Here is a 17,803-nt window from a genome sequence, read left to right on the forward strand (position 1 = left end):
TGAACAAAACAACGTTAATAGTTTTTAATAGGTGATTTTATTTATTATACATGAGTTTTGAGATAGTTTACCTCTCCATGGGTAATTTACACCCCAAGGGCAGGTAAATTTAGGAGATGATAATAACAATCATATAGCTATATAATTTCAAAGCGGAATTATCTATTAACTTCAAATAAAACCAAATTGTTTCATTCAACAAGACCTTAACTTACTTTGGTGCCATGTTTTAGCATGCCAATTAATGCCTCAGGGAGATAAGGACAGAAATGATCAAATTTCTGGGCAAAAATGGCCATAAAGGTCACCAAAGGTCAAATCTGTGATGGCACTATATCAAAAATACATGTCATGAGGAATACTATATAATTATGTGGAAAGTTTCATGCTTTTATGAAAAGGTGCACGATTAGCTAATGTGTACTATATAAATATAAATATGGTCTATGCAGCACATTCCACTACCTCTGCATGACCACTGTGTTTCATGTTTCAGTATATATAGCTCTTGATGCAATCCTGCAATTCTGATCTGAAAACAAGTACCTTATGGAATTAGCTCCTAGGTGGCCCCCATGCTTTAGGAGCAGTTCACTTTTTTTTCATGTAAATATCAGAGTACACACGATAATCTACTAAAATAAATCAACACAATTAGATGTGTATATGACTAAACTACAACACAAAAATAGCTAACAACTATGCAGAATGTGCAAACTGCACAATACATTGCATGGTGACATGGTATAAATGTAAGCATAATGATATGCTAAATCTAAGATGCAAGCATTTAAGTTGTCACTTCAATTCTTGTGGTAGCTCTCAGAGTCATTACTTGGCTATAAATCTTCATTAATATTGACATTGCTTAGTTCAGTGACAAGTCCTGGATTTGGAATTATTATCTCAGCAGCTACATACCTATAGTTTGCAAAATAGTTATATATCTGTAGACCATGTTGTACACTGTAGGAGCACCTTAAACCTGCATGTGTCTGTTTAAAGTAAACATCAACATTAAATTGTCTTGCAATATAATATATATATATATATAAACTTGACATTTTACATATTTGGGGTTACTACAAAAATTAAAAACTGTCTCTGAAGACTCCACACGTTATTAGAATAAATTGCAGATTTCTAGTATAACATAATTTCCATGGTTCCTTAAGTTTTAAATTTTTATAGAGCAATGAGATGTTGACGCTCATTTTCAACAGTAGCAAAGTTCTCATAGTCATAGTGAACAGCAGCAAATTTACAGCACAGTTGTTGCACATCTTTATAAAAAGGACAAATACAAGCTTTACGAACATCTTTGGTGTTGTCTGATCTTTGTACCTTCAAGGGAAGGTATGAGTCTGCTGGTCATTGCTGACCGAGGTAAGTTAAATGCATGGTATGCTACTGTTCCATTATCACTAAAATAATCTATTAGTACAGTCAGATAGTTTGTGGTACTACAGTTTCTAATACAATAATATACCACATGTTTTAACCACCTCACTCAGCTTAAAAAGCATGGAAAATTTGCTCTTATAATATGGGTCATCTAGAGTGCAACACACACCTGATTATGTAATGAGCTTCCATAGATGATAGCATATAAGTATAACGTCATGTATAGAATATACAGCCTTATGCAGCAGCATTGTATATAGTGGCTAGCTACCTGTTTTGTGTTATAAAACAACTAATGTGGGTCATAACTAGCTGGTCACTATTATATAACAAGCTACTCTAGTACTTGTTTCAGACTCAGTCTCAGAAAAAGATGGCTTTTGCCACAAATAGTCTTGGTAAACCTTAACTTTCTAGATGTGGTTACTTATTCTACATGCAACTACTATTATGCCAACTAGCTACAGACAAGTTGCTTGGCTAGTAAAATTTAGGTATTAGCTTTAAAGAGTCAAGGATTTGCACCAAAATCATTGAAGATCTTTGCACTGGAAATTTCACCTCTGCCAACTAGCCAGATGGTTAGAAAAGTCACAGTTTTTTCAAACTTGGTGTGTAGATCCATCAATTATTGTGATAGGATTTCTCTTGGCTGGTGGATCACCTTTGAACCAAAATTTTGCTCAACTTGTTCGCAGAAAACAAGCCTCTGCAGAAAACACAGGAAAAGTTTTACTGTGTAGTTTGGTAGGCCAATAACACTTGAAATCACACTCAAAATCTGGGAGCTCTTTTGAAGCACACAAAATAAAAGAAAAATATGACCAAATCATGTGAGATATTAAAATCCACTTGTCTGTCCAACAAAGTGAACACAGTTCTAAATCAAGGATGGTATTAGTGATGGGGGCACTAATGGTAACAAAGAGATTTGTTTCTTGCTTTCACTTTGCAGACCCTAGCATAGTTTTGTTCTCCTTGTATAGCAGTGTGATCTCAACCTGCAAAACAAAAGACACTCCTCAGTAACCATTGACCTTTGTAATAACTATAGCTCTTAATTCTATACTCAATCAGTAACTGCATGGTCACATAAAAATTTTCTAGCTGCACTGCTTTGCACAAATATCACAGTGCATGTAGAAAAACAAGTATTTCCACTATTTAAACTCTATGCAAGGATATTTCATGAAATTCTCAATCAACCTAATAGGTAAATCCAATTATAAAGCTGGACTACACATTCATCACCATTACGACATGCACAGCCAGCCAAAAAAATTACTTTAGTCAGACAAATGGGAGCTATGCACTTACTAAAAGTCCACATAATATATTTTATTTTAATGATAAACTTGTCTGATATTCATATTAATTCTAGTAGTATTTAGATATTGTTCAAAATGTTTCCAATTACTTAACAACCATTGATAGTCAAATTTCAATATGTCTGTAAAGTGAAAACCACTTTTGTTATGTTCTTGTAGACTCAAATCTTCATCAGGATTAACAGTGTGTCTTTCCATCTCAACTAAACAACATTGTAGTTTCTTAATTTGTTGTATTCTTTGACGTAAAGCTGCTTCAGTTAGACAGTCAGGAACAGATGGGTTTCTAGGAGTCAGTATCTTGGGTACTCCATGGTAAGCCAATCTTGACTGCTGGGACATGACAATAACATCACCACTGTGAACAAACAAAGCTGTTGGTTTGATGTCCTTGGTCTGTCCTCCAATAAGGAAAACTGCTGACTGACTGAAACTAAAGTGCAGTAGTGTATACTATCATAATAATACAATCACACACAACACACTATACTAAACCACTCTAATAATACAGTCAGGCATTGTGTAGTATTAATTGTGGCTGCACTGGGAAAACCAGTCTATACCTTCCTATGTAGCTCCATGCTACTTTCTCCAAATGGATTGATTTTTATGCTGCAAATTCTCTCCACCTTCAGCACCACACATACCCCATATTTGAGCTATACATTCATGAAATACAAGTCCTCAGTACCTAAGTAAAAATGTAGGGAATACTCTAATAGAACAGTCACATAGAATTTAAAGAGTTGAAAAAATTGTCCAGGGTTTGTTTGAACCAGGGGCCTTCTTCACACAAACTCTTCACCACTGAACTGCTGTTGTCAGCTGATCAGTTCACTTAATTTCTACAAATGAAAATTCTAGCTGAAATCTATTCAGTAGTAAAAGTTATAGATCTACCAATGGAGAATCTAGATTGTTCTACATCATTCTGTGTGTTCTAACATAAGTCTTTGAAAAAAGTGTGCATTGTATTAGATTATTCCCAAAAATAATTAAATAAAGTTTACTATTGAAAAATCTGTCTCCCATTTTGTGTTTAAATACCTCATAGTCAGTCAACGGTTTGTTTTTACCCAATTTCTTATCTACAGATACAATGATGATTATACAAATTGAAATCCATACAAACACAGCCAAGCCCTAAAAAGGGATGCAGCCTGGGTAAAAAAGTTGTGATGGTAGCCAAGAAATGGCTGCAGTGATGTTAATGCTAAATAATGTTCACAAACTTTTCTACACAGGCTTTTAAGACCGCACTTTTTTCACAGCTCGGTTCTTTTTACTATATAAGGTAATGGGTAAACTTCCAATGGACTTACAATGTGTCCTAAAATTAAGTGCATGCACAAAAAAAAACAAAAAAAACTGATGTTCCTGCCTGGAAGTGAACCAGGGACCTTGAGGGTGTAAGACTCACGTGATAACCACTACACTACAGGAACAACACATCATAATGAGTCAAGAGTTGTACTCTAAATTTCTTAGCTAGTCACTTAGTGAGTCATCAACACACTGACTACCCATAGATTAAATGACTACTTTTAAAACATTACTTTTACAGAGTAAGTGTATATTCCAAACAGTTAAACTAAGCTCTAAGGGGTTTAAACAAATCCACACTTAAACCAGGTGCACGTCCACAACCGGCTGAAGGTCAGCTGTGGGTGCATGCCTGGTTTACTAAAATTGCTTTTGCAAAATTTGTGTGAGTGTACCTATCTATCTACTGTTGTTTGTCTGTATGCACCCACAAGAGCAAACTCTTTTAGTGGCAAAAGCAGTCAACCTATGAGAATTAAACACTTATGTATCAAACTTCTGCATAGGCACTGAGGCGGTTTCTTTTCATCAGCAGACCTCTTAGGATACTACGAAAAGCATATCTCATTGACTTGAAGGGGGGTATGTCCCTTACATATGTGAGGGCAGCCTTGAGGATTTGTAGAAATTTTTTTGGAAAAAACATGATAGACAAACTATAAAACAGTAGAGAAGATACTTATGTGTGTAATATGCAGTTTGTTTGGATAGTGTTTCCTTAGCAATGCATAGCAACATAATCAGAGGATTACGAACTAATCATGAAATTACAATTATTGTCTTAATTTTGATAATTCTGTATGACAGAAACTTACATTGTTGATTAATTCCAGCTACATAACTAGCTAGCTGCATGCGCCTGGTTTTTAGAAGCAGCACAACATCAACTTGTTTGGATTACCTGTGTACCTTCAGCAGTAATTTTGGAGTGTAAGTTGTAAACAGTACAAGCAGTATGATAACATCATTTGTCACTTTTGCTCAACAAAGAGCGAAGAGTTTTAGCATTTCTAAATTCTAATGTCAAATCTCTGCTAAAAAAAAACAAAAACAAAAAAAACCCTATCATATCGCCACCATTTTATACCACAATACTTAACTCATGTTGTAGCATGTGCCTTTTGGGTTCTGACAAGTGTCTACCCTCTGTACCTGTTTCTTCATGCACAATATCATATTGAGGCATCAATTTTCTGCCGTATCGACACTTTCCATAAGGAGCATATTTACAGATAGATATTTGAGATGCATATGCTAAAAGACATTTGACACCTGTAACTGCACGATAAGCTACACCTCACCCCTTAATAATCTAGTCAGACCAAGCACAAAAACCACACCTTTTAATGGCCTAATTGTTTGAACATGGTGACCACACCCATTAATGATCTAGTGGTACTTATAAACAGTGACCACACCCTTTCGTTAGAATAGCTGTGCTTATGATAGCATAACAAAAGAAAGTGCTGTGACCACGTCTCTCTCACCCAAAATACTCTAATAAAGCAGTCACCCTAATACAACAGCCAGGTATGATAATCTAATAGAACAGTCACATGTGTATATCATAGCTATATGCTATAATTTAAGGGATAAGAAGTAGTAAACAAAAGATACGAATGATGATATAGCAACATAGCTTGGTGGTGAAATCTTTACTTTGGCTGAACAGTTATGACATGCCAACATAAGGATTTTCCTAGTGTTGTTTAAGCTTAAGTTGAATTCAGAGGAGATTCCAGATCTCAGCTCCTTTGAATTCAAAGGATTGTGCCACTACTAGTCTGGCAAAATTCAACATAGCTTTGAAGTCAAGAACTCCCGGTACATGTATTAACAACTATATAGCCTTCTCACAGGTCCCTAGTGGGACAACACTTATGACATGATGATGGTATGTTATACTGCTCACATTCATCAGATCAGCTAATACACACAACATGGTATCCTAGTGTAGTTACCTGATGGATATGAGTGGAGCAGTGAGGTCTTGTTCAGAATGATCAGTGTGGCCAGACAGGGTAGCTCCTGTTTGGTAGTAATTTACAATTGCTGCCTCAGCCTTAAACCTGTGTGGAATGGACACATAGCTTGACCAATGAAGAACGTTATATTACTACTACTACTACTACCATATAGTGCTTGTCCACCCAATTACCTAACATTCTTAGACCAATGCAAAGCCAGACAACCAAGTGTTTGAATAGTAAAATGTTTAGACAATTGGTTCCAGCTAAGCAAACCCTTACAGAAACATCAATATTGAATTGGAATTTTTAATTGCCAAAATAAATTTTCAGTCCATCTGCCTCAAAGGGCTAAATGACACATCTTCTAATCACAATTTTATGTCACAATAACAAATTTACTAGTAGCATGTGTCCTTTAGGATTCTGACAAATGTTTGCCCTCTGTATCTTGCTTACTTTTCATCTCATCATCTACTCCATGCATAGAAACTATATGGAAGCATTAATTTTCCGTATCGATATTTTCCATACAAGCAGGTACATAATTTGGTACAAAATTATTTGAAACACTTACAATAACTTATTTATCAGTCATGTACACCTCTTACACAACCACTTGCAATATTATAATAGAACAGTCATGGATCATATCAAAGATATGCTATAACAAACTAAATATTATTAATTTAACAAAGTAGTGAAACAAGATATTATATAGTTATTCAACAGCCTCACGAGTGCTCTGCCTGATATAAAGCCCGAAGGCAAGTGCGTTTATACAGGCAGAGCACGAGTGCACGTTGTATAACTGTTATGTACCACTCACCTAATAGGTGGGGAGAGTCTCACAAGACAGCTGTAACACTTATAAAGGCCAGGTTTCTAACATCGATTGTGGGTAACCAAGCCGGACGTTGCGATGACGTTCACCCTGCAGTACTACAGCCACCTGAGATATTGAAAGCTAGTACGCTATGGGTTATATCACTAACCTGAATTCGCTGTTCGATTCTCATCATGTAGTGCTCAGCATGCCAGCCGTGATCACTCAGTCGCTATATAGACTAAGCGCCAGACTAATCGCCATAGCGATTCTCTCGAGCGAAAAAAGCAGATAAATAGACGGTTTAAGTAAATAAAACCTAACTACTAAACGATACTAGTCTAATTCTTACTGTTCACACTGGCTAAACTCGAATCTGGTGGCATGACAAAACTGGTTACCACAATCGAACGTAAAGGTTAGTATTATTTAGAATATATTTGTTTTATTGAGTCATTGTCGAAGTGGACTACAGTTTAATCTGGGCTAAAATGGCACCAGACTAGTAAGGTGTATAAGTACGTTTATATATATGTAGACTAGAGTGGTGGCTACCCGTGTTGGCTTTTTCGATTGCCATTGGCTGCTTGTAAACATTATACGTATTGGTGACGTTATGGCCACAATCAACCTTTACATGTCAGGCTATAAAAGAATTCGAGTGATCTGTGAAGTGTCTTTCCACCTATTAGGTGAGGTGTCGTAGTGGTCTTCACCACCGGACCGGCACTTGTGCTATGCTGCACAAAACCGCAGCCAGTGCAATATCTGTATATTGTACTGCCGTCGGTGCATTATAACTTATAATGCACTCGTTGAGTTATAATGCACTCGTTGTAGTCTACAAAACCGCAACCAGTGCATTATAAGTTATAATGCACTCGCTGTAGTCTGCAGCAGTGCATGCAATATACAAATTATGGCACTGGCAGTGCCTTTGAACTTCCCACGCAGAGTGGTACATATGGTATTACAACATCGCTATGTGGGGAAATCCCTACATTGGCTTTGAACTACATAAGCACAGCTACACGCCAATGTAGGGAATTTCCAGTTGTAATGGCAGCATCAGTCATATCCTCTAGTTTCACAACTTCTTATTACTAGTACTCCCACTTCATACTAAATACACTAGTTTGTTTCTTTCAGTGTATTTCTGGAAAAGTTCTTCATGAATTCAGCAAATACTAATTACAAATACTAATTAAAAAGTCAGTACACTGGTATGTGTTGTGCAGTACCAGGACATCCACACATGAGCAGACACAACCTTACAGTGTATTTTGCTTAGTGACACTGTTACTCTTAGTAATATGTATACAAAATACCAAACTTACTGATGAAAGCCAAGACAGTCTAAAACAAATGATGCCAAACTCGACAAGTCTCCAGGGAACTCAGAATGGTTTGCAGGAGAGTACTCCTATTCAAACAACTCAATATAATAATTCTCAATAGAACATGCTATGTACCTTTGTGGACCAGTTGTAATGGTAGCCGAGGGTGACCCAAGTTAATTTCTTGATCATGAAATCATTTCCAGGTGACCACATCTGACCACTCCCTTCTCGGGTCATGTGAGCATCCAAATTACACACATTAGGATGACACGGGTAATCCACTAAACACCTAATACAGTAGTGTTAACAGATGACTTGAGGAGATATAGAGTGCAGATAGATTCTGGTCATATATGTACAAAACATTCTTTTCTTATTCCCAAATGATATATTCCAAGTTAGTCATGTCCCCTGTTACGTCAAAAAAATCAACCCCTTCACCAGACCCCATTTCACTGACCAATTATTATACAAAACAGGAGGCAGGATAACAAGGGTCTAGCTATGTAACACACACATACACACCTCGTACGCAAAGCCTACAGTTGCCATCCATGTTCCACACAAGTGCATAACTTGCACAAATAGATGCTACAGTTAAATCATCAGTTGGATAACTGGATGCCCAGATGAATAGCCTATAGATCTATGTATGTAATGACAGTCATGAAAGGTAAATAAAGGAAACCACATAAGTCACAGATGGAAACTGAATTAGGTGTAGGGGTAAGATGGTAGCTGTGGTATTGCTGCCAGCTACCTACAGTACACAAGTGTTCAAAAGTGCACACATTTTAAAAATTTTTAAAAACTTCTTGATGACTGTTCTATTAGAGTATCTTGATTGTGCAAGTTTCACATATTTATGCTTATCTCCTTAGCTAATACTCTCAGTACCTTCAAACCCCCACTACAATAATTACTTAATGTACAGACATATTTTCAAGTTATTCCATCAAGCAGATTACTGTGTGACAACAAATCGCTTTTGCAGTTTTCAAAGTCATGCATAACTCCCTTGTTCTTAATTTATGAAAAATTGGACTGTAAATGTACTGTATTACGCTCATACTGCCCTCCAAATATAACTATAGCACATGTAAGTCATTGTGATTTTTCTAAAGCATGCAAGAAGAAAAAGAATTAAGAATATGTAAGAAGATTTTAAGAAAAAATAATACGGACTTTAACCCTTAAACACGCATAAGCCTATATATATATAAGCAAACACGCATGGTTGTAAACAAAGTGCTATAACTTTCGAAGCATACCTCCTATGATACGCAATTTACTTCATTCTACTCATAATGTAATAAGCGTTACAACGATACCTAGGGCTTTCCCCTTTGTACTAAAGCATGATGCCAGAATTCACCGTGTAATCAACTTTTCATTACTTAAACATGCAAAACTTTTACATACCTTTATAAAATGATCCATAACTTGATGGCGGTTGTTCCAATCAACTTCCAATAAAGTTTAATCGTTTCAGCGTTTTTAGGCCATGCACAGCTCATCTGATTAAACCCACAATCGAAGTTAAACATGTGGCGAGAAGTTTGGTTGACGGATAACGCTGATCGCTGTCGTTCTTCGCTTCATAACAAGTAAGTCTCCGCTGTTACAGTGTTTATTTAACCTTCCCTAATGTATAGAATTTCGATTAACGTGTACTTTTAGGCTAAAGGAGTTGAGCTATCCCACCTAATGTTGCCATGAATATGTGAAATGTGTAAACACGCATTCCCCAAAAGTTTAATGCGTGTTTAAGGGTTAAAGGTGCATATCTCAGTGATGGCTGGATGGATTTTATTCAAATTTGGAATAGGAGGTGCCCTATCACAAGTTTCCACAGCAAAATTTCCATTTAGGCACAATCAAGCTACAGATGCGTGAAAATTGCATTTTCTTTGTTCCTATAAATAGACACCTGTCTGTCGCGCATCCGCACTAGCTGTACTTGGCCACACAACACATTATCATGCGTCCTCATCATACCTGTTCAGTTTGTTAACAGGACACGACCACGTGGAATACATGTAGTTATGCCCACCTGCACACTACTCAGGTGCTATGAGCCAGTACTGGCAAATCACCCTAGGGACAAGATTAATATCCTGCAGGAGTCTGTACCATGTTGCATCATAGATATGGTATGGTCTCACAGGTGAAGGTGTGGCACCCAAAGTCTCACTGGCATGTCCATTATGCAAGACATGGGCATTGCAACTGCTTCCCCAGTTACTCATTAACACACACTACATACACACAACATACACACAACACATACTCCACAAAAACGTACCTACTAATCCAGTAGTGTTGTGCTCCAGTCACAAACGGGTTGGGAACCACTACCAGTCCGGGAACATCATTCACTCCGTATACTCGCCACTGGTCAGGAGGGTTTAACCCAAGAACAGCAGCTAGTTGGGCTACCTCACGTGAAGGGGTGGGTAGGGGGTTACGAATGGAGACCTAACTTGATCTTGCTTTAAAGACGGATCGAGAAACAGTTTAATTACTCACTTTATTCTTGCTCTGTTGTTCTTCGCTTAATTCTATCACATCGCTGTAATCTGGAGGTGGTTGATTTCTTTTGTAACGTTTAAATTCTTCACGGAATCGGTCTACAAACTGGTCCACACTCTGCGATGCCATACAATCCGAATGAACACCACGTGCATCACGTGATATATATAAACAACATCAACACTGACAGCAGATCCAAGCTGACTGTGACAGTGTAATCATAGATAATATACAAATCAACTTTGGGCATGGCCGGGATGTTTTGATAGAACTGTGACACTCTTTCCACAGTACCTAAATACTCTAATAGAACAATCACAACATTCCATGTGTTGGCTGCTGCATGAGGTGTAGTGGATGAAGATGGAATGATGCAGAGAATGAATTCTAGTAGGGATCACAGAAATAACTTTGAAACAAGTGAGATTCCAACATTGTAACTATACAACTAGTGGGCATTCGCTGTAATCTGACATCAATTAAAATTCAATTTTTATAGCTACTGGGAGCCGTCTTTGCCAAAGTATGCAGTCCAGTGTTTCTTGTATTCTGGATATGATACAGTTCGGGTAGTTGCACAAATGAATACACAGAAAAAGGTCCTACTAATAGCATTAATGAAATAGAAGGGTGTAAAAGTGGCCAGCAAACTAACTTGGCTAGTGACATTGACATGCACGATATAGCTATGACTATTGTTTCATAGAATTTTGAGAATGTTGATACACTCATCCTGTAATAGTAGCTATATTCACATATATATATATATATATATATATATATATATATATATATATATTGCTTAATAAATGCCAGCTTTATTACAGACACCTTATAGTAAACTACAGTCTTATAATTAGGCTTCCTGATCATATTTTGATATGAAAATTTGTCAGGCAGCAATGGCGGATCCAGGATGGGGCATTTGGGGCAAATCCCCCCCCCCCCCCCCCCCCGGGGGCTTTCAAGAAATTGCATACAAGATCGAGATACTCTAATAGAGCAGTCAGTTACTCTAATAAAGCAGTCACAATGTTCATGAGGCAGTGTAGCTTACCTATGAAGCTATAAATAGGATTTTATTTTACATAACAGACGTGATATATTTGGTAAAGGATCACTAGCTATTATTGTTGTGTTTTTTTTTTTTTTTTGGTCTTCAACTGTTTTTCAGCAAGGTGCCCCCCTCTTTCCAAACTCTGGATCTGCCCCTGGGCAGGATCCATAATGGTTCATATCTCACTAAATATCCTGTCAGGCTGTCATAATCATCTCTGGAATTCTAGATCTGTGTTTATTCAATCCCTTGATGGTGATGTACAGCATAAAAGGATGGTTGGCATCGCTAAATGCTGCAGGAAACAGTGCAGGATCATACAATTGTATACCTGATGGGAATTGGTAGCTTGCAATAAATGCTGGATGCATGCATGTATGCATGGAGATGTAGCAACAGTAGGCACAACTACTGAGGGTGTAGCTACTAATAAGGGTGCATGCTTAGTACAAAATTTATTGGTTCACTTTTGCAAACCATAGATAACTAACTATATAGCTATATATGGAAATCACAACTCATGCATGGGTAATGAAAACCAATCAGAAAGCATTTATTGTATTTATACTATAGTGGCTACTGGGCTCAGTGTTCCTTAAACGTTACCCTGCATCATGCATGCACCCATCTGCCTGGAATTTTATAAGGACAACAGATCAGACCACATACAGTTGTGGTCTAGGTTCAGTCGTTGAAGGTTGGGACATACAACAGCTAGCTGTGCCAAGTGTTGGGAGTAGAACAAACTATCACATACAGTGAATGATATCACAAAATCAAGACTGTCAATGCTATGATTCAAAATATTGGAAACATCAGTTAAAGGTTCTTCACTTGTTACTTTTACCACCATGAACACAATCAGTTACTAATAAAATATAATCCGCCAATCCCTTCAGACCAACATTGCTAGCCTTCACAAATTGTGAAGTGACTGTTTGACCAAAATCTAATTGAAATTTTGGAAGAGGAGGAAAGAAATTGAGAGGAACTTTCAGAGTGCTGTAAAGTGTAACATGACCACTACAATCAGGTGGTGATTTAGGGTTTGAGCTAAGCCAACAATCTCACAAAGCGTCTATATAAGAATCGAAATAGCCAGTACTTGTAATAACAATATGTAAATTCTGTGGGACAAACTTCTCTGATACCCAGTAGTCCACCCAATAATGTATAAATCTGAGAATCTAAATCTGTTACCCATATTTTGATTACAAGTTCCTTCAAGTTACCAACTAACATAAGTAACTCCCCGTTGATGTCAACTTTCCACTCAATGTCTAAGGACTGCAGTGTCTCATGCCTTGTAAAATCTTTCCTAGTTGGTCAGTAGTTAACTTGATTGTTGGCAACTGTGGCGGTTGCTGCGGTGCGTTCACTAACAAGTCAAACAATTGTTAATAATTCTGTTAATCAATACAACAATCACCAGCACACTCAAGATTACAACTCATGATAATTACAATCACGCGACTCTTTATACTCTACGTTACATCACTATAAGAAGTCTGTTTATTACATAATACCACATCTCCCCCTTAAAAGAAACGGCGGGGGGGACGAATCTCAGTCCCAGTTTGACTTCTAGTCATCATTCGGTGAGGCTCTTCTGGTTCTGACAGTTCTTCATGAAACCCAGCATCAGATTCTTGAGGAACAACTCTTAATTGGATTCTGTTCCTCTGAAGTTGACCTGAAGGAGTCTCTACAAGATAGGATCTGGGGGTTTCTGCTGAAGTAACCACTCTGCCCGAAACTGGACCATTATCAGAGTCTATCCAAACGGGAGTGTCATCGGGGATCATAGGTAAATCCTTGGTTCTATGACGTTTGTCAAAATTGTCCTTCTGTTTCAGCTTGTATGTGGCATCAGACTTCTGAAATTCTTCCAAATAGGTCCATTGAGGAATCAGCTTACAGTCTGCAGTAGGAACACAAGTTCGGATCTGTCTCCCCATACTCAATTCAGCTGGGCTCCTTCCACACCAGGGAAGAGGTGTTGACCTATAAGTAAGCATCGCCATGTATGGATCTTTACTGTTTTTCAGTAAATGTTTAACAGTTTGAACCATGCGTTCAGCTTGCCCATTACTTTGGGGATACTTGGGGCTGCTTGTGATGTGACAGAATCCATATTCATTTGCAAACTGAGTAAACTCTAGAGCTGAGAATTGTGGACCATTATCGCTGCAAACTACTTCCGGGATTCCATGATGTGAGAACACATTTTTGAGGTGGCTAATGACAGCTGCTGAGGTAGTTGTAGTCAACTTGGTTACTTCAGGGTACCTTGAAAAATAGTCTACTGTTAACAAGTACTTGGTACCTTCCAGTTCAAACAAATCTGTCCCTATAATTTGCCATGGATAATCTGGGAGTGTCGACTTGATCAGGGGTTCTCTCCTTTGTTGGGCTTCTCTAGCACATGTGGAACACTGACGAACTATCTCAGCAGTATCCTTGGTAATCTCAGGCCACCAAACGGAGCACCTCACTCTGGCTCTACAGCGTTCGATCCCTTGATGCCCCTCGTGAATCTTTGCCAAGGTCTCCTTTCTTAAAGAAGAAGGAATAACAATACGCTGGTTATATAATAGCAAATTATTATGAAGCGAAAAGAAACTTCTCACCTTCCAAAATGCACTCAGGTCAACATCTGTAGGAGATTTGGCAGGCCAACCCTCTAGGCACCATCTTTTCACTGTCATGCACGTCGAGTCATCATCCTGAGCATCTTTGTACTGTTTCAAGCGATGCTCTCCAGCTGGTAGAGCTGCTACTACAGTATCAACAAACCATTCTACTTCTTCTTGAAGTTGATTGTCACAAAGTGGGGATGGTGCTCTTGATAAGGCATCAGCTGTAGTCAGCAGCTTTCCAGGTACATGTGACACAGTGTAATTAAACCTGGCCATTCTGAGTCTAAAGCGAAGAATTCTAGGAGGTAAATGGTCAAGGTTTTTGGCATTCAACAATGGGATGAGTGGCTTGTGATCTGATTCTATTAGAAAGTGAGTACCCAGTATGTAGTTTGCAAATTTGTCACATGCCCATGTAACTGCCAGGGCCTCTTTTTCTATCTGGGCGTAGCGTCGTTCAGTCTCCGTCATGGAGCGGGATGCGTACGCCACTGGCTTCCAGACTTGGCCTGACTGTTGGAGGAGAACCGCACCCAACCCGTAGGAGGATGCATCAGCAGATACTTTGCTGCTGGCTTCAGGGTCATAAAGTGCCAGGACTGTTGGTTGTGTCAATTCAGCTTTAATTGCTATGAATGAATCTTCCTGTGTTGGGCCCCACACCCAAGCATGTGACGGACTCAGTAACTCACGTAATGGCTGACTAATTTGGGATAGCCGGGAAGAAAATTTCCCTAACTGGTTAGCCATTCCCAGGAACCTGCGTAGCTCAGTAACACTAGTAGGGGGTTTCATATTAGATACTGCTGCAATCTTCTCTGGGTCTGCTCTGATTCCTCGACTATCAACAAGGTGTCCCAGGAATTTCACAGATTTTTGGTTGAATTCACACTTAGTACGGTTCAGGGTGACATTAGCTGACTGTAGTTGCTGAAGTACTGCCAACAATCTAGAGTTGTGTTCTTGTGGGGTGGAACCAAACACAAGGATATCATCCATCTGGCATACTACCCCTTGCAGACCCTCAAGAATTCTTTTCATTCGTTTCTGAAATAGTTCTGGGGCACTTGTGATGCCAAAAGGCAATTTGTTAAAACAATACCGCCCAAATGGGGTTATGAATGTTGTAAGGTGGCGAGAATCTTTGGCAAGAGGAATTTGCCAAAACCCACTATTGGCATCGAGTTTGGAAAATGTAGTGGCACCAGCTAACAAGGCTAAAGTTTCATCTACTTTGGGCATCGGGTGTACTTCTCTGAGAACACCTTCATTCAATTTCTTCAAATTGACACAAATTCTGATGGCCCCAGATTTTTTTGGAACCACCACCATCCCAGCACACCATGGTGTGGGCTCGTCAACCTTAGAAATAATACCACCAGACTCCATTCGAGTTAATTCTTCTTGGACTTTCTTACGAAGCGGTAGTGGTATGTTACGAGGGGTATGAAGAGAATGTGGCTGTGTATCATCCTTGAGTTTAATCAAATATTCATCCCCTAAAGTGCCTAAACCCCAGAAAACTGTGGGAAACTGGCTGTAAATGTCCTCAGCAACCATAGTATGAATTCTGCAAATGAGCTGCAGTGCTGTGATGGCTGGTAATCCTAAGAGGTTGTGTCTCAAGCCCTGTACTACGAAGATTTCCTGTCTAGATGAAATATCTTTGTTAGACAGAGCACCTGTAAATTGTCCCAGTACAGTCAACTTTTGGTTGGCAGGTCCTGACAATATCTTAGAGGGCTTCTTCAACTCTGTTTTTGGAAGTGCACGGTATGTTTCCTCTGATATGGCTGTTACTGCAGCACCAGTGTCTAGTTTGAACTGAACAACTTTGGTATCCAGAGTCACTGTAACATACCAAGACGATTCTGAACTGGTTGCCATGGCATCTAGGAATGCAGTATCAAGGGACAGTTCTTCAACAGGAGGTAGTTTCTCACTGGGTGTGGTATCTACAGATAATTCATCAGTGGGTGAAGTGTCGACTGAAAATGCTTGTTTCTTAGTCTTGGAAAAACAAAGTGAGCTGTAATACCCTCTTCTGTTACATCTGTGGCATGTGGCACTGATAGCTGGACACTTAACACCTTCTGGATGGCTACTGTGACCACACCTACTGCATGCTTGTGCAGATTGTTGTCGATCTGGCAACATGCCTCCTCTGAGTTGTTGTGGGTGGGGTGTGGTTTTTCCACCAATAGCTCTCTTGTTGGAATACTTGGATACAGCATCCACTACTACAGGATCTTGCATAGTCCCTTCACCTTTTAACTGACGTTGCTGATCTTGTACAGCTTCGTTCTAACGTACTGCCTTCTTAGCTTTGTCGAGCGTTAGTTCCGGGTCGAGCTGAAGGCGTTTGGAAATGGCTTCATCTCTTATTCCAACAACAATTCTGTCACGGAGCATCTCTTCTGTTAAGTTTCCGTACTCACAAGTCTCTACTAAGGCATAAAGCTCGGAGATGTACTGCTCCACCGTTTCACCAGGTAATTGGTTGCGACGATTAAATTTGGCTTTCAAAAATTACGTTCCTTCTAACTTTGAAGAACCCGTCAAGTTTGGCCAGGACAGTGTCATATTTCTTTCGTTCTTCACTAGTAATTCGCGTGGAAGTTAGAACGTTGTCCGCATTTTCTCCCATCGTATACAACAGTGTGCTCACTTGTCGAGTTTCAGATTCTCCCAATAAACCAGACGCTTCTCTAAACTGTTCGAATCTTCTTTTCCATTTGGACCAGCTGTCTGGATTATTGAAGTCGAAAGGTTCCGGCGTTTTCAACTGAATGCCAGCCATCCCACTTCTGACACCATGTGGCGGTTGCTGCGGTGCGTTCACTAACAAGTCAAACAATTGTTAATAATTCTGTTAATCAATACAACAATCACCAGCACACAATCACCTGCACCAGCACACTCAAGATTACAACTCATGATAATTACAATCACGCGACTCTTTATCTCGCTCTTTATACTCTACGTTACATCACTATAAGAAGTCTGTTTATTATGTAATACCACAGCAACTAATACAGATTTGTATTGGACAAATAATTTGGTGGGTTTTAGTTTGGTGAAACACCCCCTTACTCATCAAATTTGCCAAACTTCCTTCTGCCAAACTTAATTCCTGCTATTTAGGTATAAATAAAGGGAAGCAGACAAGGTGTTAGTAAGCAAGTGACTATGAAGGGTATACCGGTATGTAAGTTTATTGAAGAAAATTAAAAAGTCCAGCAACTATATCATGTCTATATGCAGTTATGGTGACTAAATTAATTCAAATGTATACCGCATGTAACTGACTACATGCATGCACCATGTCAATTTATGACACTCCAGAACTGATAGGAGAGTCACACTCAACCAGTTTCAGTGATTGAA

At 38.8% G+C, this 17,803-nt stretch overlaps 1 protein-coding gene and 1 non-coding gene across 2 annotated transcripts; both read right to left on the reverse strand.

The window, feature by feature from the left end:
• Positions 1–2,721: 2,721 nt before the first annotated feature.
• Positions 2,722–10,886, reverse strand: LOC136269299 (nucleic acid dioxygenase ALKBH1-like). Its single transcript, XM_066064839.1, has 6 exons — positions 10,718–10,886; positions 10,494–10,666; positions 8,321–8,477; positions 8,186–8,271; positions 6,017–6,124; positions 2,722–3,165 (listed from the first exon to the last, which is right to left on the reverse strand). Exons 1-6 carry the CDS (start codon positions 10,847–10,849, stop codon positions 2,748–2,750), a joined length of 1,074 nt encoding a protein of 357 aa, XP_065920911.1. The 5' UTR covers positions 10,850–10,886; the 3' UTR covers positions 2,722–2,747.
• On the reverse strand, positions 4,105–4,177 carry Trnav-uac (transfer RNA valine (anticodon UAC)). Its single transcript has one exon. It is a non-coding gene; the product is annotated as a tRNA-Val (tRNA).
• Positions 10,887–17,803: the final 6,917 nt, after the last annotated feature.

This window comes from Dysidea avara, chromosome 10 (assembly GCF_963678975.1).
Source record: "Dysidea avara chromosome 10, odDysAvar1.4, whole genome shotgun sequence".
Classification (NCBI taxonomy): Eukaryota; Metazoa; Porifera; class Demospongiae; order Dictyoceratida; family Dysideidae; genus Dysidea; species Dysidea avara.

Coding starts and splice junctions, on each gene's coding strand:
- LOC136269299 (XM_066064839.1), bottom strand. CDS start 10,849: ATGGCATCGCAGAGTGTGGACCAGTTTGTAGACCGATTCCGTGAAGAA. Junction 10,667..10,717: donor AACAACAGAGCAAGAATAAA/GTGAGTAATTAA, acceptor AGATCAAGTTAG/GTCTCCATTCGTAACCCCCT. Junction 8,478..10,493: donor CAACACTACTGGATTAGTAG/GTACGTTTTTGT, acceptor CTACTGTATTAG/GTGTTTAGTGGATTACCCGT.